General features: G+C 52.2%; 2 protein-coding genes and 1 long non-coding RNA gene across 13 annotated transcripts; 1 reads left to right on the top strand and 2 right to left on the bottom strand.

The window, feature by feature from the left end:
* Nucleotides 1-96: 96 nt before the first annotated feature.
* ZNF34 (zinc finger protein 34) lies at nucleotides 97-13,155 on the bottom strand. Of its 11 annotated transcripts, XM_033126297.1 has the most exons (7): nucleotides 12,669-12,697; nucleotides 9,928-10,052; nucleotides 9,266-9,315; nucleotides 8,859-8,944; nucleotides 8,518-8,644; nucleotides 8,111-8,230; nucleotides 97-6,445 (listed from the first exon to the last, which is right to left on the bottom strand). In XM_033126297.1, exons 4-7 carry the CDS (start codon nucleotides 8,889-8,891, stop codon nucleotides 5,085-5,087), a joined length of 1,641 nt encoding a protein of 546 aa, XP_032982188.1. In that variant the 5' UTR covers nucleotides 8,892-8,944; nucleotides 9,266-9,315; nucleotides 9,928-10,052; nucleotides 12,669-12,697; the 3' UTR covers nucleotides 97-5,084. The 11 variants fall into 11 exon arrangements, with proteins under 11 accessions (XP_032982188.1, XP_032982191.1, XP_032982186.1 ...); XM_033126300.1 differs by lacking the exon at nucleotides 9,928-10,052 and having other exon boundaries at nucleotides 8,859-9,101; nucleotides 12,669-13,155; XM_033126295.1 differs by lacking the exon at nucleotides 9,928-10,052 and having other exon boundaries at nucleotides 12,669-12,707.
* Nucleotides 13,156-14,008: 853 nt separating this feature from the next.
* On the bottom strand, nucleotides 14,009-16,436 carry RPL8 (ribosomal protein L8). The gene is made up of 6 exons (XM_033126344.1): nucleotides 16,324-16,436; nucleotides 15,950-16,096; nucleotides 15,729-15,870; nucleotides 15,231-15,449; nucleotides 14,371-14,486; nucleotides 14,009-14,205 (listed from the first exon to the last, which is right to left on the bottom strand). The coding sequence occupies exons 2-6, from the start codon at nucleotides 16,085-16,087 to the stop codon at nucleotides 14,047-14,049; spliced, it is 774 nt and encodes a 257-aa protein (XP_032982235.1). The 5' UTR covers nucleotides 16,088-16,096; nucleotides 16,324-16,436; the 3' UTR covers nucleotides 14,009-14,046.
* Nucleotides 16,437-16,497: 61 nt separating this feature from the next.
* LOC117033888 (uncharacterized) lies at nucleotides 16,498-19,073 on the top strand. The gene is made up of 3 exons (XR_004424977.1): nucleotides 16,498-16,524; nucleotides 16,835-16,914; nucleotides 19,015-19,073. It is a non-coding gene; the product is annotated as an uncharacterized LOC117033888 (long non-coding RNA).
* Nucleotides 19,074-22,331: the final 3,258 nt, after the last annotated feature.

The following is a 22,331-nucleotide window of genomic DNA, read 5'->3' as shown; positions in this document are numbered from 1 at the left end:
TTGTGGCTGAAGGGAAAGCAGAGACTTTGGAGAAGGATCCACAAATCAGCGTGCATAGGGCACGAGCCGCAGTTCGTGAGAAGGGGCCATACAACCTGGAGAGCCTGGAAAAGGCTCAGGTGTGCCCGTTCCAAACAAACGAGGACATGCCAGCCCTCCTGGTCAGTTAGGGAAGGATATTCTGGAACTCACAGAGCTGTGATGGTGTGGGGACAGGCTGTTTTTATGCATGGCTAACGCTGTTAACGCAGTCCACTCCAGGTGTGGGGACGGGACCCACCTCAGGAGGAACATGATGGCACTCCAGGACTCGGTATGGCAGATGCAAGGCAGTGCAAGGCAGCCCTCAGGGAGGCAGGGGCAGCTCAGGCCGCTCCATATACAGGGCCTAGTGGGTGGAGGCTCAGGAGGGTCTTTGGCAGGCGCTGGCTCTGCCCTGGGGTAGAGGGCCAACGTGGGTGGCAGTTCGAGCCACACTGTGGTCTCTGCTACGGCCCACCTGGGTATGTTTGGGAAACACTTGATTTCTGCATAAAAGTTCCTGAGCGGAAAAGTGCAGATGAGGTGGAATGGAGTTCAGCTGTCCCCAAGACTTGCACTCACTTCTAACAGCAATCACAAGTTTAGAGGTCACCAAGATGATCCTCAAGTTCAATAATTGGCTACAAGGACTCAGAACTCACCTTGCAGGCTGATGAACACATGCTGTGTGTTATAGGGATGTCACCCTGCCAGGGGTTGCATGGGGCACAACCCAGGAAGACTACCAAATGTGGAGCTTCTGTTGTCCTCCCCTGGAAGTCACGGACAGCAGTTCTTTCCTGGCACTGATGTGTGATGCTGTGCACAGGGCAGTCCCAATAAGAGAAGCTCATCTGAGTCTTGGCACCCAGAGTTTTTATTGGCTTGGTGACGTCAACAGAGCTGACCACCTGCATGACTGGCATCAGTCTCCAGCCCCTCCAGAGGCCGAGCTGATGCCTCCTGACCCAAAGCCCCTGGCCTAAATCATACGGTTGGTGTAGACAATCAGGCATGGCCCACAGCTGCAGGTAAACAGTACAGGATGCATGCAGGAAACTGGGACAGGTTGGGCCGGGCCGGGCGTGGAGGCCACAGCCACCTCCAGCAGGGACCAGAGAGCCTAGAGGCCACCAGCCCGGAGAGACACTTGGACTAGCCCAGCTCCTGAGGACGGGCGGGAGCAGCCAGATCCAGCTTCCAGTGACTCAGATCTGATGTCCTGCTCGGGTCTGTGCCCTCGGAATGTGCCCAGGGACAGCACACTGTGAGCATGACCCCACTGGCCTCTCCATGTCCATCGGGTGGGTGCTGTTACCTATTTTACCCGGAATGCTGACTCGAGATAGCCAAGGGCCTCAGCTGTCGGGCCCTCTGAACCCACAGTGGACGATCTGACTCATAGCTGGCTGCCCAGAGCTCTTCACAATTACTGATTAACAAACAGCACACGGTCTTAGACGACCTCCAAAGGCCCTTTCATTAGCAGGCTGACCACTGTTTTTCATCTTGTGAGTTGAGGAAACCATAGGACAGCTGCAAGGAGTTAGCCCACCAGACTCCCAGGAGTGACTACCCAAGAAGGCTCAGTGGAAACATCTAGAACCAGTGGTCCCTTTGTCCATGCTGCACCCACACACACACACACACACATACACGGTCTTGACACTTGACTCTTGTGAAAGTGTGTCACCAATTCATGTTATGAGCCCTCTTGAGCCAAAAACAAAACAGCCAAGAAAACGTTAAAACATTTCTCTAGTTTTGCACAATGACAACAGCATATCCTCCTTCCAGGTACACTATTCTGTAAAAGATGCTTCTTATCCACCACCCCTACCTGCCTCTCCAGCCCTCCCACCCAGGGCTTTATTGCTCCCTTGGGGTGCCACTGGCGCAGGGACATGCTGGCTGAGGGGATGAAGAGACTGCAGAGTAGGGGTCCTTAACAACCAGTGGAAGACCACCTGGGCCGTAAGCAGTGATGAGGCAAAGGCTGTAAAGGAGAGATGGTTCCCACTGAAGCCACCACAAAGCCATGAAGGATTCCTGCGTGATCGGGCAAACGCAGCAGCAGGCAGTCATGCCTATCTAATTAGCAAGTGGAGGTTACAATTTCAGTGTCCAGTGCAGGGAGGCTGTGTGGAGATCAGGATGCATCCTGCAAAGCAGGACAGTGGTGTTCCAGTGATTCAGTGCTGGTGACATTACATATTGGATACAACAACTCTGGAAAGCATTTGCATATATACATCAATGTCCTTTAAAAATTACATGTTGTTCCTAGGAATGTATCCTAAACATATGATTCAAAAGACTAAAAAACTTGAAATCAGTCACTGTGGAATATGTCCAAATGATAAGTTGTATAAATGAAATATGTCAATGAAATAGAAATTTTGCTGCTATCGTGAAAGCAATCACGGGAATCATGGAAGACAGGAGAGTAGGAAGCCTCAGGAATCCGCCCTCCACCTACACAACCACGGAGCCGCAGGAGTGGTCTGAAGTAGCTGTTTTGAAACTACTTGAGTCTGTCAACCACTTGCAGGCAGGAGAGAGATTGAAGAGGGGGCATTAAACTTCAGCCAGTTCAGTGAACTTCCAGCGTTTAGCGTACCACCTACCATGACCAGCCCCTAGCCCTGTGGCGTGCAACAGAGGGGACAATAGCCTGCATTCATGGTGCAGCTTGCTGGAGCCAGGGAGGGTAAAGAGGGCCTTATCTCCCACGTCAGCGTCGTGGGTTTTGATGGTTGGTTGCCACTTTGGATCACTGGCACAAGGTTGTGGCCATTGTTTTAACTGCTGAAGCAGTTTCCTGGGGAAATTAAATAGAACATCCTTGTTTCTTCCCCTTTCTGGAGCCAGACATTTAAGGAAATCTTTTTCAAGTCACTGGATGACCTGACAGATAATGGAACAGAAACTTCAGGGACCACAGGCACTGAAGAATACACACTTTGCAAAAAAGTTGGGAAAAGTGACAGATAGATGGTGCCAGCACTCAACAAGCAAGATTCAGCTTTGAGGGGTAGGAAGCTTAATATTCTAGAGTCACCATACAAAATACTCAAAATGTCCGCTCAGCAACAATCAAACACAAACTACACAAAGAAACAGGAAAATGCATCCCATTCACAGGGAAAAAAAGGAATTTGACAGAAACCATCCGTGAGGATGCCCAGAGAATGGAATTATTCATCAAGGGTGTTAAAATCAATGGTCTTAAATATGTTCAATGATCTAAAGGAAACTATAGACAAAAACCTAAAGGAAAACAAGAAAATACTGTTATGAACAATGACAACAAAGAGACAGAACTTATAAAAATGAAACAAACAGAAATTCTGGAGCTGAAAAGTACAATAACTGAAATAAAAAACTCACTAGAGTGGTTCAACAATGGATCTGAGCAGGCAGAAGGGTCAATGAACTTGAAAATAAGCATGAAGAGAAATGAACATTTCAACATGAAAAATAATGAAGTTAGACCCGACCTTATACTACAGAAAAAAGTTAGCTCAAAATGGATTAAGTCCTTAAACTAAGACGTAAAACTATAAAACTCTTAGAAGAAAAGAATCTCAGATTTAGCAATGATTCCTTGGGTATGGTACCCAGAGCACAGGAACCAAAGAAAACATAGATAAATTGAAGTTCATAGAATTAAAAACCTTTTGTCCATCAAAGGACACTTATCAAGACAGTAAACAGATAACTCACAGAAAGAGAGAAAATATTTGCAAATCATACCTCTAAAAATTACTATGCAAATATACAGAACTCCTACACCTCAACAACAAAACACAAAATAACCCAATTCCAAAACGGGCAAAGGACCTGAATAGAATTTCACCACAGAAAATATATGATATGGACGGACAATAAGCACCTGAAAAGGTACTCAGCATCGTTAGTCATCAGATAAATGCAAATCAAAACCACAATGTGATACCACCTCACACCCGTTAGGACGGCTATTACCAAAATAAAAAATAAAAAGTGTTAGCAAGGATGTCGAGAAATTGGAGTCCTCATGCACTGCTAGTGGATGTAATAGTGAAGCAGCTGCTGCAGAAAAGTTTGGCTGTTTCTCAACAAGTTAACATAGAATTACCATATAATCCAGCAATTTCACTTCTAAGATTATACCCAAAAGTATTGTGAGTAGGGATTCAAACAGATACTTGTACATCTGTGTTCACAGCACCTTATCCACAATAGTCACAAAGTGAAAACAACGAAGTGTCAATCAACAATGATGGATAAACACATGTGATACCTCCAAACAATGGAGTATTACTCAGCCATGAAAAAGAATAGTGTTCTGACACTGGCTACAGTGTGGATGAACCTTGAGGACATTTATTATGCTGAGTGAGATAAGCCAGTCACAAAGGGCAAATACTGTGCAACTGCACTTACTTGAGGTCCCTAGCATTGTTGGATTCATACAGACAGAAAGTACAACAGGGGTTGCCAGCGGCTGGGAGAGGGGAGAATGGGGATCGTTTGTTTGGGATAATAAACCCTTTATAGATGGTGGTGATGGTCACACAACTTCGTGAATGTACTAATGCCATTCAATTGTACACTTCAAAATGGTTAAAATGGTAAACTTTATGTTAGGTGTACTTTACCACAATAAAAAAGGCATATGGAGTGACCAAGAAAAGCATGAAAGATATGCTTTTAAATTTACAAAATTTAGAATTATGTAAATGTGTGGAATTCTTTCCAGTGTGACTTCTCTGGTATTGAGGAAAAGTGAAGATGGAAATCCTGGGTGCTGCAATAAGCATAACAGTGCTTTCCTGTTGAAGAGCTCTTCAGCATGTCTGAAAGGAAACATACTGAACGGCAGCAGTGAACTCTCTTGTAAATGGGAGGGACTATCAGAGCCTCTCCTTTTTGTGCTCCTCTCTCTCAGTTCCTCTAAAATGATCATGCACTCCCTGCTCTTGGTTTAAGAAAAGAGTGTTTTTATTAGACAGAAATGCCTTTCACCTGTGACTATGCTGCGTGGACCATACTTCACGGGTGGGGTGGGCCCTCTACCGTCACGTGCAGGCGCCTTCCCGGAGGTGCAGCCGCTGGTGCTGGAACACATTGGAGCTGTGCCGGAAGGCCTTGCCGCACTGGCCGCATGCATAGGGCTTCTCCCCGGTGTGGACCCGCCGATGCTGGGCGAGGTGAGCGCCCTGGCTAAAGGCCTTCTTGCAGTCACTGCATTTGTATGGCTTCTCTCCATGGTGCGATCGCTGATGCTGGATGAGTCTGGAGCTGTTGTGAAAGGCCTTGTCACACTCGCCACACACGTAGGGCTTCTCCCCAGTGTGGACCCGCCAGTGCTGGAGGAGGTGTGTGCTCTGGCTGAAGACTTTGCCGCAGTCATTGCACTCGTAGGGCTTCTCGCCAGTGTGGCTTCTCTGATGTTCGACAAGTTTAGTTTTTTGGATGAAGGCTTTCTCACATTCGTTACATTTGTAGGGTTTCTCTCCAGTGTGAATCCTTTGGTGTTGGATAAGGTTAGAACTTTGGGTAAAGCCTTTGCCACATTCCTTACACTCAAATGGCTTCTCTCCAGTGTGAGTGCGACGATGTCGGATAAGGATTGAGCTGTCACTGAACGCCTTCCCACACTCGTTGCATTTGTAGGGTTTCTCTCCTGTGTGGATTCTCTGGTGATAAATGAGGGATGAGTAGGCGCTGAAGTGTTTCCCACACTCACCACACTTGTAGGGCTTCTCCCCGGTGTGGATCCGCTGGTGCTTCATGAGGTTGGGCCTCCGGTTGAATGTCTTCCCACACTCAGCACAGCGGTAGGGAATCTCGCCCGAGTGCACCCTACGGTGGTTGATAAACTCGCAGCTCTGGCTGAAGGCTTTCCCACACTCACTGCACTTGTAGGGCTTCTCCTCACTGTGAAGCCGCTGGTGCTTGGTCAGGTTAGCACTGTACCTGAAGCCTTTCCCACAGTAACCACAATAATGCAGTTTTTTCCCAGCAAGAATTTTCTGATCTCTGATAACTAAATTGGCACTGACGATTTCCCCAGAATCATGAACTATATTTGTTTTTTTTGACCTGTGTACACGCTTATGGTTATTGAGATATGATCTCTGTTCAAAACTTTGCTCACATATATCACATTGGTGAGGTCTCTGATCAGAGATAGGGCTTGACCCCAACCCGAGGCTTCCTCCAGACTCATGGCTGCTCTCCTTGTTGGTCACTGTGATTGGCCTGGGGCCCCTCTTCTCCGTGGGCTTGTCCAGGCTCTCCTCTGGCTCCACGACATGCTTACAGGCTTCTCCTGGCTCTTGAGTCCAGGGATCAGCCCCCCTGAGTTGGTCCAGTTCTGCCCCATCCAGCATCTCCCCTGAAGCAAACTCCATGTACTCAGTCCAGGTCCTATAAGCTGAAACAACAAACAGAACATCTCAGGGTCACCTGTGCTGATTCTGGAAGGAGGGTATGAAGATGTTGCCGAACACCAAATCCATCACCTCCAAAGTCACAGTGCCGTCAAAGATAAGAGCCTGGAGCTCTGAGGCTTAAAAACCTCACGCAGGGCCAGTCGTGTGGCAGTGCCAGCATTTAAATCCAGATCTGATCAACTCTCATATTCACTCCCTTTGACTTGTGTTCTGCCTCCAAAACCTGACTGAGTGTGACTGCAGGAAACCTGTCCTCATTACAGGGGGAGGAAGATGGCGGCTTTGTAGCACCAGACGGACCGGAGAAAGGTCGGGCCCCAAAAGTCATGTACAGCATCTGACAGACAAAGAAATCAAGGCAAAGCGAGTCTAAGGCCACCAAACAAATGCCCCAGATCCATGTGAGGAAAATGAGTTACCGCTGCAGGAGGGCAGAGAGCCAAACTCCTGCCAGCCGTGGAGGGGGTGGAGCACAGAGGCCAGGTCCCTCCGCTCTCTCTAGCCGTCACACCCATTCCCAGGGCTCTTTCCAGGGGCACGAGAGGACAGCCAGGCGAGCCACCAGTACCTTCAACTCAAGATGCCACACAGAATGCTTCTGGGTGCCCTCAAGCCCCCACGCCATCTTTCCTTGACTAGACACTCACACACCAACCCCACTGGCAGGAACACACCCACCAAAAATGTGTTCTGTGTGAGCCAAGAGAGAGACATGCACAACTCCAAGGTGGGGACAACTGAATGTGCTGAACAAGCAGAACGGAAAATGAGTGGCACATTCATGACAACAATGGTGATGAAGCACGACAAACACCATGCAGTGTTCAAAGGCCCACCTGGGTCCACACAGACATGAGCCAGGGGTCAGGGGTCACATGTGGGAGCAGCATGAAATGCCAGAGGAGGGCCCACGGGCTCCTGGGGACTAAATATTTTGTATTTTTTTATGACTTCACTGAGCTATATAAACTCAGGGTTTCTCCCATTTCTATAAGTATGTATACGCAAATAAATTTAGAAAAGAGAAATTCAAGTCCTTTTAGCCAATAGTTCCTTCCTAGGACACCATCACGACATATGCAGCATTGTCCACGGCAACGAGACCAGAGAACACCCTCCCAGATAGCACTTGTAGTGACAGCAGTAACCAGGCTTGTGTGTGCAGTAGAAATGCAGCTAGTGACAAGCGGTGGCACAGCAGTGCAGACAGGGTCACATGTCACATGCAGCTGTGGGCCAGACAGGGACACCTGTGTGTCTGGGTGGTGACACGGACAGTGGTAACTGCCCGATGGGTCAACTTAGAAGAGGGGATTGCAGCAATTGGCCTCAACTGACCCCACCACAGTGCATGAGCTCTCAGGGGCAGGGATCCACGAGGGTCCCCGGTGCCCAGCCCCCTCGTGCACACCCAAACGCCTTCCCTCTCCTTCTCCAACCCTGCCCCTTACACGCCCGGGAGATGCAGCTCATGAATCATGGCAGCCAGGCACCCAGGCTGATGCAGGTGACATGGGTTTCAGTAGAGGCCACGCCCAGGGCTGGCGTGCTGCCTCTTCCCCCAACCCCGAGTCATTAGCCACATACCTAGTACTCCAAGTACTGTTTGCTCAGTGACTGAGTTAGGGAAGCAGCCCCTCACGCACCTGAGCCATCAACTCTCAGTCGCCCTGTCTCCTCGGCACCCTGCATGTCCAGGACCCACGGTTCGTCCCCTCGTTCCAACTGTGTGATCACTCCAGGCTTGGGACCTGCAGGTCCAGCTCCTGGGAGGGAGATGGGGCCTGGGTTTGGTGCCAAGGACACAGGGATGGGGAATTGCAGGGGGAGGGGGAAGCACAGGTCCGGGGCTGACGGGAAGTTGGCACACTCTAGATATGACAGGGGAGCACAGGGGCTCTCTCCACCATGAGGTATACAACTGCACCTGGGGAGGGGTCTGCCTTGGGCCTGGGGCAAGAGCTCTGAGGATGGAAGGGCTGTCCTCTGTACCCAACAGGGCCCCCAATGCCCAGGATTGTTCCTGGAGCTGCGTCCTGGTGCGAGGCCTTACCCAGAGAGACCAGGTGCCCGTAGGTCTCCAGCATCACGTCCCTGTAGAGGCCCCGCTCAGCAGGGCCCAGACGGCCCCACTCCTCCCGGGAGAGGAGCACGGCCACGTCCTCAAAGGTCACCTCACCCTGGAAAGACAGGGGCTGCTGCTCAACTGTGTGTGGCTCAGAGTGGCCCAGGGATGGCCTGACTGGTTGGCCACTGAGCCAGCTATGTCAGGAAGCTGGGGGGTGGGGGGTGTCCCAAGGCCAACCCCTCCTGTTTTCGGTGCCCCGACCAGAGGCCCTGACAGTGTTTGCTGAGGCGGAGCAGGAGGAAGCCCCAAGTGGGGGTGACGCTCACCTGGGGTGGGGCAGACAGGTGCCAAGCCGCCATCGAGTGCTTCCCTGGACGTCCCCGGTAGCAGGCAGGAACCAGTCACTCAGGTGCTGAGGGAGGAGACTTGGCTTCAGGGCCAGGCTCATCCCCAAGGGGCACAGCTGGCCTCCCGGCAGACTTCCCGCCCCCACTGCATGGACCATGCAGGATGCCCCAGGTCCTTGGCCTGCTAAGTTGTCTCATCCAGGAGGACAGAGGTCCTCATGCCTTTTACATGAGAGAATAAATACAATATGTTAAGGGTCGAAGAGGAAAAGTAAAAAAAAAGTCAATAGAAGGCAAAGACAAAGTATAGAAGGTAAAAAATACAAAACTAGTAGAAACAAATCCAATGGATGAGTCATGGCAAGAAATAAAAGCATTAAACTCACCTACTAGAAGCACGAAACTTGTATTAGATACATGAAATGCATCTACTAACCTAAAAAAAACATAACACAGAAAGTCTGAGCACAAGACAAATCAAACACCAATCCAAATAAAGCACTACTAGCTATATGCCTTTTCTGCATCTTTAAAGCTCTTTATTGAAGTGTGACATTCACACAGGAGAGTCGACAAACCCTGACCGCACAGCTACAGTCCTTCTCCCACCTCCCTCGGTGGCCACCTTCCTGATGTCCACCCCACCGGTCCGTTGTGCCCCTGGCGACCTCTGTCGCAGGAATTAAGCTGTCTGCACTCTGCGGGCCTCCTTCCCTCGCAGTGGTGCTTGTGAGCTCATATGCACTGCTGAGTGTGGCTTAGCCATAGTTACACCAATCAAAAAAGAACTGAAAGCAAAAATCACTAATAGGAACCAAAGCACTGCATATTTACAAAAGGAAAACTATCGAAAAGCTGTCATTACAAACGTGTGTACTGCCAACAAACCCTAAAAGGTAGAAAGCCAAAGTTAACTGAAGGAACTTGAATGACAGATCTTAACATACTTCCATCAGAAACGAGTGGATCAATAGAGAATTTTATGTAACGCATAAAGAATACACATTTTTCAAGATGTACATTGAATATTATAAAAAACAACACATACCAGGCAACAAGGAAACTGTCAGCAAATTCCAAACGCTGATATCATTTAGCAGAACATTCTCTGACCCTATTTTTGTTATACTGGAAATACCTGATAAAAAGTACTCCCTCCGGGAAAACCAGAAACTAAGGTAGAAAGAGAAACAAAGGCTATGTGAAGAGAAATGTGTGTCCTTAACATCCTAATTTTAACACAAGAGATATTTAAATAAATCGTCTAAACATTCAACAAGAAATCAGACACATGAAATTAATTCAGGGAAAGATGAAAGAAAATAAAGAAAACGTGATTAAAAGAAACAAAATAATCTTAACATTAGTTCTTTTGAATTAAAATACAAACATGTGGCCAGTCCAATGTAGGGGTGGGGCCGCAGAGAAGAGATGGAAAAGGAAACACTTAAGAACTAAAGGGGGGCCGACCCAGTAGCTCAGGCAGTTGGAGCTCCGTACTCCTAAAGCCGAAGGCTGATGGTTGGATTCCCACATGGCCCAGTGGCCTCTCAAACACAAGGTTGCCAGTTCAATTCCTCGACTCCCGCAAGGAATGGTGGGCTGCACCCCCTGCAACTAACAACGGGCAACTGGACCTGGAGCTGAGCTGCGCCCTCCACAACTAGATTGAAAGACAATGACTTGGAGTAGATGGGCCCTGGAAAAGCACGTTGTTCCCCAATATTCCCCAATAAAATTTAGAAAGTAAAAATAAAAAATAAATGGGTGAATTAAAAAAAATTCTGTATATCACAAAATTAAATGACAAGCTGCAAGGTGAAAGAGGATGTTTGCAAACATACATAAGATAAATATACAGAATGTATTTTAAAATACCAAAATTTAAGACCATTCAATTAAAAAAATTAACTCTAGATATAATCTCGTAAATCACAAATAAAGAAATCACACTGTCCAATAAACATCTGAAAAGATTTTTTCTTTAACTTTTAAAAAAATTTAAGTGTATTTCTCAAGGACCCATCAGCTCCAAGTCAAGTAGTTGTTTCAACCTACTTCTGGAGGGCGCAGCTCACAGTGGCCCATGTGTGGACCAAACTGGCAACCCTGGTGTTAGGAGCATCACGCTCTAGCCAGTTGAGCTAACCGGCTGCCCCTGAAAAGATTTTCAATGTAAGAATTAGGGACATGCAAATTAAAACAAGACTTCTCACCCCACAGACTGGGGGAAATTTAAAATGCTTCACAGTATCAAATGCTGAAGACATGAGGAATCATGGAGACCATCAGAGTTCTATAGGAGTGTACACCGGTACAGCCACTCTGGAAATCCGTGTGACACCACCTGGTAGAGCTAAGACCTGCAAACCCCCCAGTCAGGAAGCCCAATTCTACACATGTGCCCTATAGAAACTCGTTCTAACCACACAAGGCGACACACTGAGTGCCACCGCATGTCTGTGCAGATAAAAGGAGAGGAACCTCACTATCCATCATCAGAGAACAGGCCAGGCCACAGTGGAAAGGAATGAACCACATCAGCGTGACGCGGACAGGGCACAATGCTGTAAGGCTGAGTGAAACTGTACAGTGTAGAATATGAATAGTATGATATATACATAGATTTTTAAAATACAAAAACACCATTAGGTGTGTGGAAGTATAGGAAAATTTGCTGACAGCAAAGTAACAATCAACAGGGTGAAAAGGTACCTAAAGGATGGAAGAAAATATTTGCAAACCATACATCTGATAAGGCGTTAAGATCAAAACTATATAAGCAACTCACACAACTTAATTGCACAAAAACCACATGACCCGACTTAAAAATGGACAAAGGTCCTGAATAGACAGTTCTCCTCAAAAGACATCCCAATAGCCAGTAGGTACAAGAACAGGTGCTCAGCGTCACTGATCATCAGGGAAATGCAAATCAAAATCAATGTGAGCTACCAGCCCACAACCGTCATAATGGCTGTCATCAAAGAGACAAGAGATCAGTGCTGGCGGGGCTGTGGAGCAAAGGGCACCTTCTGCACTGATGGTGGGAATGTAAATCGGTGCACCCACTACAGAAAGAAGTATGAGGTTCCTCAGAAAATTACACATAGAGCTACCTTCTTCCACTTCTGGGTATTTATCCGAAGAAATAGAAATCTGGAGCTGGAGGAGATGCCTGCACCCCCGTGTTCACTGCAGCATTACATACACCCGACAAGACACAGAAACCACCTTAGTGTCCATGGATAGGTGGATGGATAAAGAGAATGTGGCATACATATACAATGCATTATTCAGCCTAAAAAAAGGCAAGCCTACCGCTTGCAACAACACCCATGGAATTGGATGACACTATGCTCAGTGAAATAAGCCAGACAGGGCAAGACAGATACCGCATGATGTCACGTATATGTGGAATATGAAATAGTCCAAAGCACGGAAGCAGAGTCGATGGTATGTACCGGGGGCTGGGGGTTGCGGCGGCGGCGTGCGTGTGCATGGGCTGGTTACCCGGCGCCGGATGATGGGGGACGGGCAGGGGGCGGTCCCGGGCCTTCCGGGAGGCACAAGCGGCCCGAGGAGACGACGTGAGAAGGGGTGTCAGGTGGGAGGATGCCGGGCCAGGGGACTGGGCTTGCCGGGGAACCCCGGGCGGGAGGTGTCGCCCACCGCGGGGCGCACCCCGGCCCTGAGCATCCCGGCGGACACTAGGGGATGAGTGCGCACCCAGCCCCCGGGAAGCTCCGCTACCCCAGCCCCGCCCCGCCCAGTCGGGCCCGCACTCACCTCGGCGTCGCAGAGCAGTGCCCACCCGACCACGCCCCGCCTGTCCCACCGGCCCCGCCAATCGAAGCCCAGCGGAAGTGACACAAGCCCCGCCCCCTCGCGTCCCGGCCGGTGGCGCCCTCGGGCCGCTCTGGGAAATGGATTTCAGGTCTTGTTGGTTGGTCTCCTACGAGAACTGTAAATGCGGTGCCACAAATCGGGAACGCTGCGACCAGGTGGCAGCATGGAACCGTGATTCCCGAGGCTGCAGAACCCAGGCACGGGTGAGGCTTTGGGGACCAGTTTGGAAGACCAGTTTTTTTCAGAGAAACTACCTAGTGAGCTGCTGAAGGTCTTTCTTTCCCAGAACCACACCCTTCCCCAGAGTGAAGAGGGTGTCTACTGGTCAAAGGAGCCCTTCTGAGCCTGACCCACTACCCCCAGCCCCACCCCCTGTAAATGGGGCCATGTCCACTCTAGACAGGGCCTCCTCGTGTGCCTGACTGCTTCTGCAAACCCTCCCTAATGTCCAGTGTCTTGGCCAAAACCGCAGGCCACTGTAGCCAGAAGCAAGCAGCAAAGCAATGGCACCTTATGGTCCAGGCACCAAGGCTAGTGTTTTCCTTCAGGAGACATTGCCTTCCTGTCTTCTCTACCTATGACCGAGGCTGTGGCCCTGCTGGCGTCACTGCCCAGGTGTAGTGGGTGGCCAAGGGCAGGTGAAGCCAGACTGAGGGCCGGGGGCCAGGTTAATGACATACGCTTAACAGATGGGTATGGACTATGAGAGCAGGGAGCCCCAGGAAGGCATCATCCAGAAGGGACCCTGTAGCACACAGCTTCTCGTGTAGTAGGTGACGAGGAGTGCTGCCAAGCGTGGTCAGTGGCCTGCAACTCCTCTGCTATTGGCTCCCAAGAAACCACTGCGGCAGGGACAGGTCTGAGTGCGAACACACGAATGGGCCTCCACTCCCGTTACCTGCTCAGCAGTGTCTGTGCCAGTTGTCAGCTTTGACAGAACTGTTGCCAACTTTGGTACAAGGTACCATGGGGTGTGGCCAAACAGGAAGCCCATTCGTTGAGAACCCCCTGGACCTCTCCTCATAGGGCCGCTTCAGGTGCACCACTCACACCTCACCTAGATTCTCCTGGAACCCAGGACAAGTTAACGAATGCAGGTGTAGGGTGGGCTTCTCTGCTCCGTGTGCCAGGTGGGGCTCCAGGGACCGATCACCCCCACCTCTTCACCAGAGCTTTCTCTGCTCATGGCTACACCTGCTCCATGTTCCTTCTCCCTATACCTGGATCTTACCAGCAGTGCTCCCAGCAGGGCCCTTCCCAACAAAAACAGGCAAACAGCATAGTGGCAAAGGGAAAGACTTTATTGAGTCCCCCAGCCCTAGTTCTCTTTCTCCTGCACAGTCTTAGTTCCCCGTAGACGCCCGGTCCGGCGGGCAGCGATGAGACCCACTTTGCGGCCAGCAGGGGCATCTCTGCGGATGGTAGAGGGTTTGCCGATGTGCTGGTGGTTGCCACCTCCAAACGGATGCTCCACAGGCTGTAGGCAGAGGGAGGTGTTGTCAGTGTTGGGGCAGCCGGTGCCTACACACCTTTACCCAGAGGCTCACACCCCAGACCTCCCACCACATTCCAGGAAGGAACCGGCCCATCCAGCCTGTCCCTGTACCCTGAACACCCCACTGCCCATTTCCAGGCTACTCACATTCATGGCCACACCCCGCACACGGGGCCAACAATTCCTCTTTGCCTTGTACTTGTGGTAGGCTCGGCCGGCCTTCAGGATGGGCTTGTCAATGCGGCCACCTCCGGCCACCACACCTATCAGAGAGATCTGGCATCACGCACTTCCCAGCGCACAGGACTCGCCTTCAGCGAGACCAACATCCCCTCCTGGTTCCTTGTCAGCACCCCACCCCAAACCAACCACTTCTGGATATATCATCGCACGGTTCCCAAAAGCCTGAGTCAACTGACAGCGAGTTTCTCCAGGATCCGAGAGGCAGCAAGGCCAGGCCTCTGCCCATGTCATCTGGGATGCCCATCTCGACCCTGGGTTATCCAGGGAAGCCCTTGCCCCTCCACATCTGACACTGGGCAGGTCCCTCAACCCTGAAGCCCAACCGGAAGGCTGACCCAACCTGCCACATCTCAGCCTGTTTGGCTTATTCTGTGAAAACACTCTCGACAGCCTGCCCTAGGCAAGACTGAGTTTGTCACAAGGACCTGAAGGTGTCGTTGCCCAACAGCAGTGAACAAACCTCGATCCAAATCCTTGTTAATACACTTACTGGGTGGTTTTAAAGGAGATCACAGCTCTTTCAAAAGGCTGTCAACAAGGGGAGGCAGGAGCAAGGGCCACACAGGTGGAGGTCATGCCAGAGTGCGGACGGGTCCTGCCACTAACCCCGTCTCCCTCCATTCCTGACCAGCAGTCATGCAAGTGTTACTGAACCCACTTCCCAGTTATAACTCCAAAACAGTGCACGTGCTAAGCTTTAGTGGAGCAGGCCCTTAGGTTCCAGGACCCAGGTGACCCACAGCCCACAGTTGCCTGCCACTCACCGACCACAGCTCTGTTGGCGGAGGAAATGACCTTCTTGGAGCCGGAGGGCAGCTTCACTCGGGTCTTTTTGGTCTCAGGGTTGTGGGAGATGACAGTGGCATAGTTGCCGGAGGCTCGGGCCAGCTTGCCCCGGTCACCAGGCTTCTCCTCCAGACAGCACACGATGGTGCCCTCAGGCATGGTGCCCACCGGGAGCACATTGCCAATATTCAACTGAGCTGTAAGGTGAAGCAGTAGGGGTCATTCAGCACAGCAAGGTGTTGTCTGAACGCCTGCTAGACAGAGGTGACGCAAATCCTCTGCACAGCACCCCACTCAGGGTCCTGCCTGCTGCTACAGCTCTCCAGGAACCCCCTCGTAGGTTCGGCCCAGCAGGACTCAAGCAGTGAGGCCTCCTCCTGGATGCCTCCTCGGCCCGACCTAGGATGTGAGTGAGCCTCCTGGTGCAGCCCCGACCCCTCCCCAGCCCGACCTCCCATCCCAGGAGCGCGCCTTACCCTTCTTGCCACAGTACACGAACTGGCCGGTGTGGATGCCTTCGGCGGCAATGAACAGCTCCGTCCGCTTCTTAAACCGGTACGGATCGCGGAAGACAACTTTGGCGAGGGGCGCGCCGCGACCTGGGTCATGGATGATATCCTGCGGGCCGAAGCGGCGTGAGCGTGTGGACCTGGTGGGACACCCCGCGCCCCTTCCCGCCCCGGCCGGCGCCCCGCACCTTCACGATGCCCTTGATGTACCCGTGCCGCTCGGCGAAATCCACGGCGCGCAGACGCGCGGCGCCCTTGCGGTGCTTCACGTGCGCGCGGAACACGGAGCCGGCACCCTTCCTCTGCCCACGGATCACGCGGCCCATGGCGGCTATCTGGGGGCAGCTCACAGTCAGCACCCGCGCGGCCCAGGCACACCCGCCACCCGGCTTCAGGGCCCTTTCCCCAGGCTCCTCCCTCCAGTCCCCGGCCCCCTCTGCGCTCCCATCCCCGGCCGTGCACCCCCGTGTCCTCTCAGGAGCCCGCCTAGGTCCTTGGCGAGCATCAGGGCGCCGGATGGCGCCGGATGGCACCCAGGCCTCAGCGCCCCAACATGTCTCACCTGCTGCCTAGTGCGGCCGAAAAAGGAGATGAAGCGCTCGCGAACTGCCTTATCTTCCGGGGCCGGGCTGAAAGTCACTTGACTTCCGGGTATGTGCCGCGCGGGTAGTGTACGCCGGGACTTGTAGTCCTCCCTCGCCGCCGGGGCCTCCGCGCAGGCGCACTGGCGTGGCCGGGCCCGCGGTGCCCAGGAGGTCCGCAGGTCTGGCCCGCCCGCCGCTCTCCCGCCGCGCGGTCGTTGTGTGTGCGGGGCCGGGGAGGAGGGTGGAGGGGTGCCGCAGCCTCACTGAGGTCTCCCGGAGGGCAGGAGTCGCCCACTAAGCAGCTGAGGGGTCACCGAGGGATTGAGTGATTTGTTCAGGCTCATGCTACCCCCAACAGAGTGACACTGAGTTAGGCATAGTGCTTGGGCACATGGACTGTGGGGTCCCCGAGATGGTCCCACAAGTCCCTAGGATGCAGTGTGTATGTTGGGGGGGGGGGGGGAAACATGTCCTCCCTGTATCTTGCAGATGGCTGCCAAGGCCCTGGATGCAGCCAGAAGGCAGCTGACCAGACCAATTGCAGGACGTGGGATCAGACCTTGACACAGGTAGATGGTCAGTGCCACAGTCTGAGGCGAGACTGGGACAGCAGTGCCAGCCCAGGAGCCCCAGGGGGTGTCTGGCGGCTGTAAGACCCCCATTGGGGGCCCTGGACCAAGAGAAAACTGCGAGGTGCTGCTCTGGAGGGCTGGCTTGTGTGGGATCCTTCCAGAGGCCTACCTGGAGGTGGTGGATGTGGACTCAAGGGAGGGCAGCCAGAGGTGGGGCTCTGGGAGCTGCAGACACCCATCTAATGTTTACCACGCTCCTGCCTCGTGCTGGTTGGATCTGTCTTAGCAGAGATGGGGATCCCCTATCTCTGCAAAGACCCGTGTCCCCCACCACAGTCTGGAGACCTGTGATTGACTCCATCTCAGGTCAACCCTGTGAGGCCACTGAGCCTAGCACACAGCAGGGGCTCTGCACATCTGGGTCACCTGATCATGATGGCCATTATGGGTGGGAGCAGCCATACTGGGGATGGGGCTCTCAGGCTGTGGAGAGGGGTCCTACCCACGGGGTGGCTTTGCTCATGCTGCTCAGTAAGGTCCCTCTCTCATGCAGTCCAACTTCACCTGCATTGCAAACTTTATTCTTAGAAATTATTTATTTCCTTTTAAAGTTGTTCTTTAAATGTTTTTTGTCGCAAGTAATTTGGTATAAACCATGACCCTCTTCTGTCTTGTTTGGTTTGGCTTCGCACCCCCAGCGTCAGCTGCCCTGAGGCAAGGAACAGAGCACTGTGCCCCCTTCATCTCTAACATGGGAACAGTAACGCTGTCTTTCGTAGGGTTATTGTAAGGGTTAAATGAGTGAATACACACACACAGGACATAAAGTGCACCTACAAAAATCACCAGGGCTGAGGAAGTCACGGAGTGGCCATTTTCAGGCTCAGACAGGAGAGGTAGTCTCAGAGAGTGACCAGAAGGAAGCTCACGGAGGCTTCAAGGTATAACCAACTGGTGACAGGGGGGCTAGTTTCACAGGGTGTTCAGGGTGTGAAAATTCATCGTGCTGCTTGCTGCCGGTGTTTGTAATTCCTTCCTGTGTATTTTACTTCTAAAAGTGGTGTTCCTTCAAGGTGTGCAGGGAAATGGTAAAAATTCCTGGGAGGTCTTTGACCTCCAAAAGCTGGGGAAGGGGTGGGGTCCAAGCCTATATTTCCAAGGAGAAAAGGAACCCAGCTAATACTTGAGGTAAAATTGGAATAAAGAGATGCTCATGTATGTCCAAAACCAAACAAAAATGATGGAAAATATACATGTTGAGACAAACAGAACCAAATTTAAATCAAACACAAGAGTCAGTTCTTTCATAAATGTTTGAAGTAGCTAAATATATACGCAGAACTTCGTTATCTTGTAACTGGGAGCATGTACCTTTTGACTCATCCATTTCCCCCCCAGCCACAGCCGTCATCCCTTTCGTGCTCGGTCATCCCTTTGTTGGTGCAGTCTCTGGCCCCTGCTGGTTGCTGAGACCAAAGGACAAGAATGCCCCTCCCCCCGCCCCCCCCCCCGCCCCCGCGCGAGTGTGGAGGCTTAGCCCCAGAACCTCTGGAGTACTCCTCCCGACCCTGTGAACTCAGAGAGAGACCTGAGGCCAAGGTGGAGACCCCCACCCCACTCGAGGCTTCATGGCAGCAGGGCTGCTCCCCCTCCCTTGAGAATACAGCAGTGACCTCACTGACAGCGGCCTTGACTCCCAGAGCTAAACAGATCCCTGAACATCCCTGACGTGGCCCCCATCTGCCTGGACAGCAGGATTTGTGGTCACAGGAGGCTGTTGAGTTCAAAGCCCTGGCCATGTACTTCATGAGAATAGAATGGTGTTGCCTGTCACCCAACCAGCGGGCACTGTACAGGGACATGATGCTGGAGACCTACTGGCACATGGCCTTGGTCGGTGAGGGTCGCCGGTCCCAGACCCCCAGCATCTCCACAGCCACACTGGGGACTTGCTTCCTTTCCAGCGTGGAGTCCCACACGTTGGGAGGGGGAGCGAGGGCCCGCCATCGCCCCGTGGCCACCCACCTGCCCGCTGCTGGGCAGTAGGTCTCCCCCACCGCTCCCAGCACCCACATGTGCCCCGTGGCCTCCCGCCAGGTGGTGGGCCTGCCTTTCACCATTCCTCCCAGACGCGAGCTGTGGGTGAGTCGGCCCGACCTGCGAGCTTCCTGGTTGCCAAACCAGCACTGATCCTTCTGGAGCAAGTGGAGGAGCCAGGGGCCTTGATTCTGCAGGTGGGTGAAAATAGAGGGACCAAGGCCAGCCAGTGCCCGGGTGAGTGCAAGACGCAGGGAGGCCGGGTCTTCACACAGCTCCTTGCATCCTTGTAGGCCCTGGGTGCTCATGCTGCGCTGTAGCTCCTCACAGCAGGGCCAGGTTTCCTACTAAATGCTTTGCTTGTCGTCCAAGGTCAGCCACAGGTTCACCCGCTGCGAGCACTCGCGCATCCACAGCTGGGAGAGGCGCTGTGCGTGCGGCGAGTGCGGGCAGCGCTTCATCCGCGGGGCCTCGCTCCTCAAACAGCGCCAGCTGCACGCGGAGGCGAGGCCCCGGAAGGACGGCGGGCGCCAGCGCGCCCTGCGGGACGAAGCACGGAGGGGCCGCGCGGGGGCCCACCTTCGCCAGAGCTCTGTATACCAGAAGCCCTTCAGACACGAGTTCCTGCTGCTCCTGCACCACAGGCTGCACATGGGAGGGCGACAAGACGTTTGAGTGCAGAGACTGTGGCAAGGCTTTCCTTAGGAGCTCCACGCTGGCTGCGCGCTACCGGCGCCACAACGGCCAGAGGCTGGCTGCTCAGCTGCCGGGCCTGGGGGAGGGCTCGCAGCCGGCTGGCTGCCCTCCTCGAGCAACAGCAAGTCCCCGACAGGCAGTGCTCCGCGGGGGGCAGGCCACGTGGGTGCAGCAGGGCATTCGTCTGGGATGGAGAGGAAGGCCAAGCCGGAGTGGGTCCCTACCCCACCCTCCAGCCCGCGTGCCCACAGGAGTGCGGCATCTGGAAGCCCACTAAGTGGGCCTGGACACTCGCATCGGCTTCAGTAAGCCAAATGGGGGTGGCGCTGGGTTTTGTTTTCTTGCTCATCTATTTTCCAAATACTGACTTGTGATCAGAAAAAAGAATAATAGCTTAGTGTCATGATCAGGCCCTGTTTGCAAGAGCTCCAGCCACCCCGCGGGAGCTGGAGGGACACAGAATCCCAGTGCCTGGCATGGGAACATTGGGAGGTCACTGGGACACGGGGTTTGGAAGTGAGCCAGGGCTGGGGGGCTGGTGACCCGATTCCAGGACTCAGGCAGGGTCCCAGACTCCCTCAGGAGCCCCAGCTGGGATGGCTGTGCCCTGCCTTCCTCAGGCCTCAGGCGGAAGGTGCTCACTGGGAGACGCCCCCAAGGGCCTGCTGTCCTGGGAGCCTGTCTGTCGTGCAGGGCGTCCGGTGGGGTCTCTGGTCCCACTCCCCACATAAGAACACAGGACATGGTGAGGCCAAAAAGGAACACCCACGGAGCCATAGGTAGGGGAGTCATACCACTATACTCTCACTGGCGGCTGGGTTGGAGACACAGGAAACAGGAGCCACACAATTCTCAACCCTCACTGCGCCGCTTGCAGACTCAGCCACCATCTTCTTGCTAGCTCCCCCTTTTTCTTTTTGCTACTAGCCTAGCCACGGCAGTTATATTCATGGCTAATGGCTCACTGGTTACAGCTGACGGCCAACTAGCCACAGCTGCTGGCCACTTGATCACAGTCGATGGCCATTCACTACCTGAGCCAGCACCTTTCTATGTGAGGCCGAGAGCCTGGAAACTGCTTTTTGGGGCTCTGTCCCCACACTGTCTTAGCCACCACTGGTCACCATCAGCCTCACCCAACAGCGAGAAGGCTGACGGGCTTCTGTGGCAGTTTCCAAAACATGAGATAGAAAGGAAGCTGTTATGCCTCAGCCACACTGAGGGCTTGACCTGCGAATGCCTGTTTTTAATTAACGTGTTTTCTTCCTACATACAAACTTGATGTGAGGGATTTGGAAAATGCAGAAACTTTAAGAAAAGCAACATAAAAAAGTGCCCTTTGTCTCACTCTCCAGAAATCGGTATTGTAATGTCTGTGGTGCTTTCTTTCTAATGCACAGTTACTGTTTTCGAAATTGGAGTTACGTTTTGCCTAGAGTTTTGTACCTACTGATTGGATGATGCCCGTGTGTGTGCCATCTCATGTGCTTTACTTAGCAGCTCTCTCATTGTCAGACATCTGTCTTTTCCCCCACAGTGTCGCTGTTACCGTTAAGCCCACAGTGGGCATGTGCACTTTTGCCTGTGTCCCTGACTGCTTCCTTGGGGTTGAGGAGGGCTTCCAGGTCAGGGGTACTGGGAGTAGGGACGACCTGCTTTTAATTTCATTAATCTTGAGAAATGCCACTCTCGTTTTTATTTGCTTTTCTTGGCCTTTTTATGGGTGAGTTCCCAGTAGGCTCTTGTATTCATTTTTATTGAATTTGGAAGACCTCTGTGTTGAGTTCCAATCCCTTTCCCATGATATCCCCATTTCCTCAATTGTGACACAGACCACAGGTGTTTGGGTTGGGGTGGGAGGTAAGCTGCATCTTAGAACAGAGGCAGTGATATATTATAAATATTTTCCCCAGTTCTTTCTTTGCTTTTAATAATGAGGTTTGTTTTGTTTTATTTTGTTTTTTTAAGATTTTTTTATTGGGGAAGGGGAACAGGACTTTATTGGGGAACAGTGTGTACTTCCAGAACATTTTTTCCAAGTCAAGTTGTTGTCCTTTCAATCTTAGTTGTGGATGGTGCCGTTCAGCTTCAAGTTGTTGTCCTTTCAGTCTGAGTTGTGGAGGGCGCAGCTCAGCTCCAGGTCCAGTTGCCGATGCTAGTTGAGGGGGCGCAGCCCACCATCCCTTGTGGGAGTCGAACTGGCAACCTTGTGGTTGAGAGGACGCGCTCCAACCAACTGAGCCATCTGAGAGCTCAGTGGCAGCTCAGCTCAAGGTGCCATATTCAATCTTTAGTTGCAGGGGGTGCTGCCCACCATCCCTTGTGGGTCTCGAGGAATCGAACTGGCAACCTTGTGGTTGAGAGCCCACTGGCCCATGTGGGAATCGAACTGGCAGCCTTCAGAGTTAGGAGCATGGAGCTCCAACCGCCTGAGCCACCGGGCCGGCCCAATAATGAGGTTTTTAATACAAAAAATACAATTCCCCTGTGGCCAAAATTATCTGTCCTGATATGATTAGAAAAGACTTCCTTCCACACCCCAAGATTTTATAAAACGTTTTCTTTACTTTGGTTAAGTTACTAAAGTAATATGTATTTGTAGTAAAACAACAGCAAAACCTCAATGTAGAAATAGAAAATAAAAGCGCCCTTCCTTCTTCCTTACCACCCAATCTCCTCCT

The sequence above is a fragment of the Rhinolophus ferrumequinum genome, chromosome 14 (assembly GCF_004115265.2).
Source record: "Rhinolophus ferrumequinum isolate MPI-CBG mRhiFer1 chromosome 14, mRhiFer1_v1.p, whole genome shotgun sequence".
Classification (NCBI taxonomy): Eukaryota; Metazoa; Chordata; class Mammalia; order Chiroptera; family Rhinolophidae; genus Rhinolophus; species Rhinolophus ferrumequinum.
Note: the sequence above shows the minus strand (reverse complement) of the source record. Positions and strands in the feature narration are given on the sequence as shown.

Excerpts from the sequence above, each read along its gene's own strand:
- RPL8 (XM_033126344.1), bottom strand. The coding sequence starts at position 16,087 with ATGGGCCGCGTGATCCGTGGGCAGAGGAAGGGTGCCGGCTCCGTGTTC. Across the intron at positions 15,871-15,949 it reads ACATCAAGGGCATCGTGAAG|GATATCATCCATGACCCAGG; the intron begins GTGCGGGGCGCC and ends TTCGGCCCGCAG. Across the intron at positions 14,206-14,370 it reads TGCGGGGTGTGGCCATGAAT|CCTGTGGAGCATCCGTTTGG; the intron begins GTGAGTAGCCTG and ends CTCTGCCTACAG.
- ZNF34 (XM_033126300.1), bottom strand. The coding sequence starts at position 8,891 with ATGGCGGCTTGGCACCTGTCTGCCCCACCCCAG. Across the intron at positions 8,231-8,517 it reads CGGGCACCTGGTCTCTCTGG|GAGCTGGACCTGCAGGTCCC; the intron begins GTAAGGCCTCGC and ends TCTCCCTCCCAG. Across the intron at positions 6,446-8,110 it reads ACTGAGAGTTGATGGCTCAG|CTTATAGGACCTGGACTGAG; the intron begins GTGCGTGAGGGG and ends TTGTTGTTTCAG.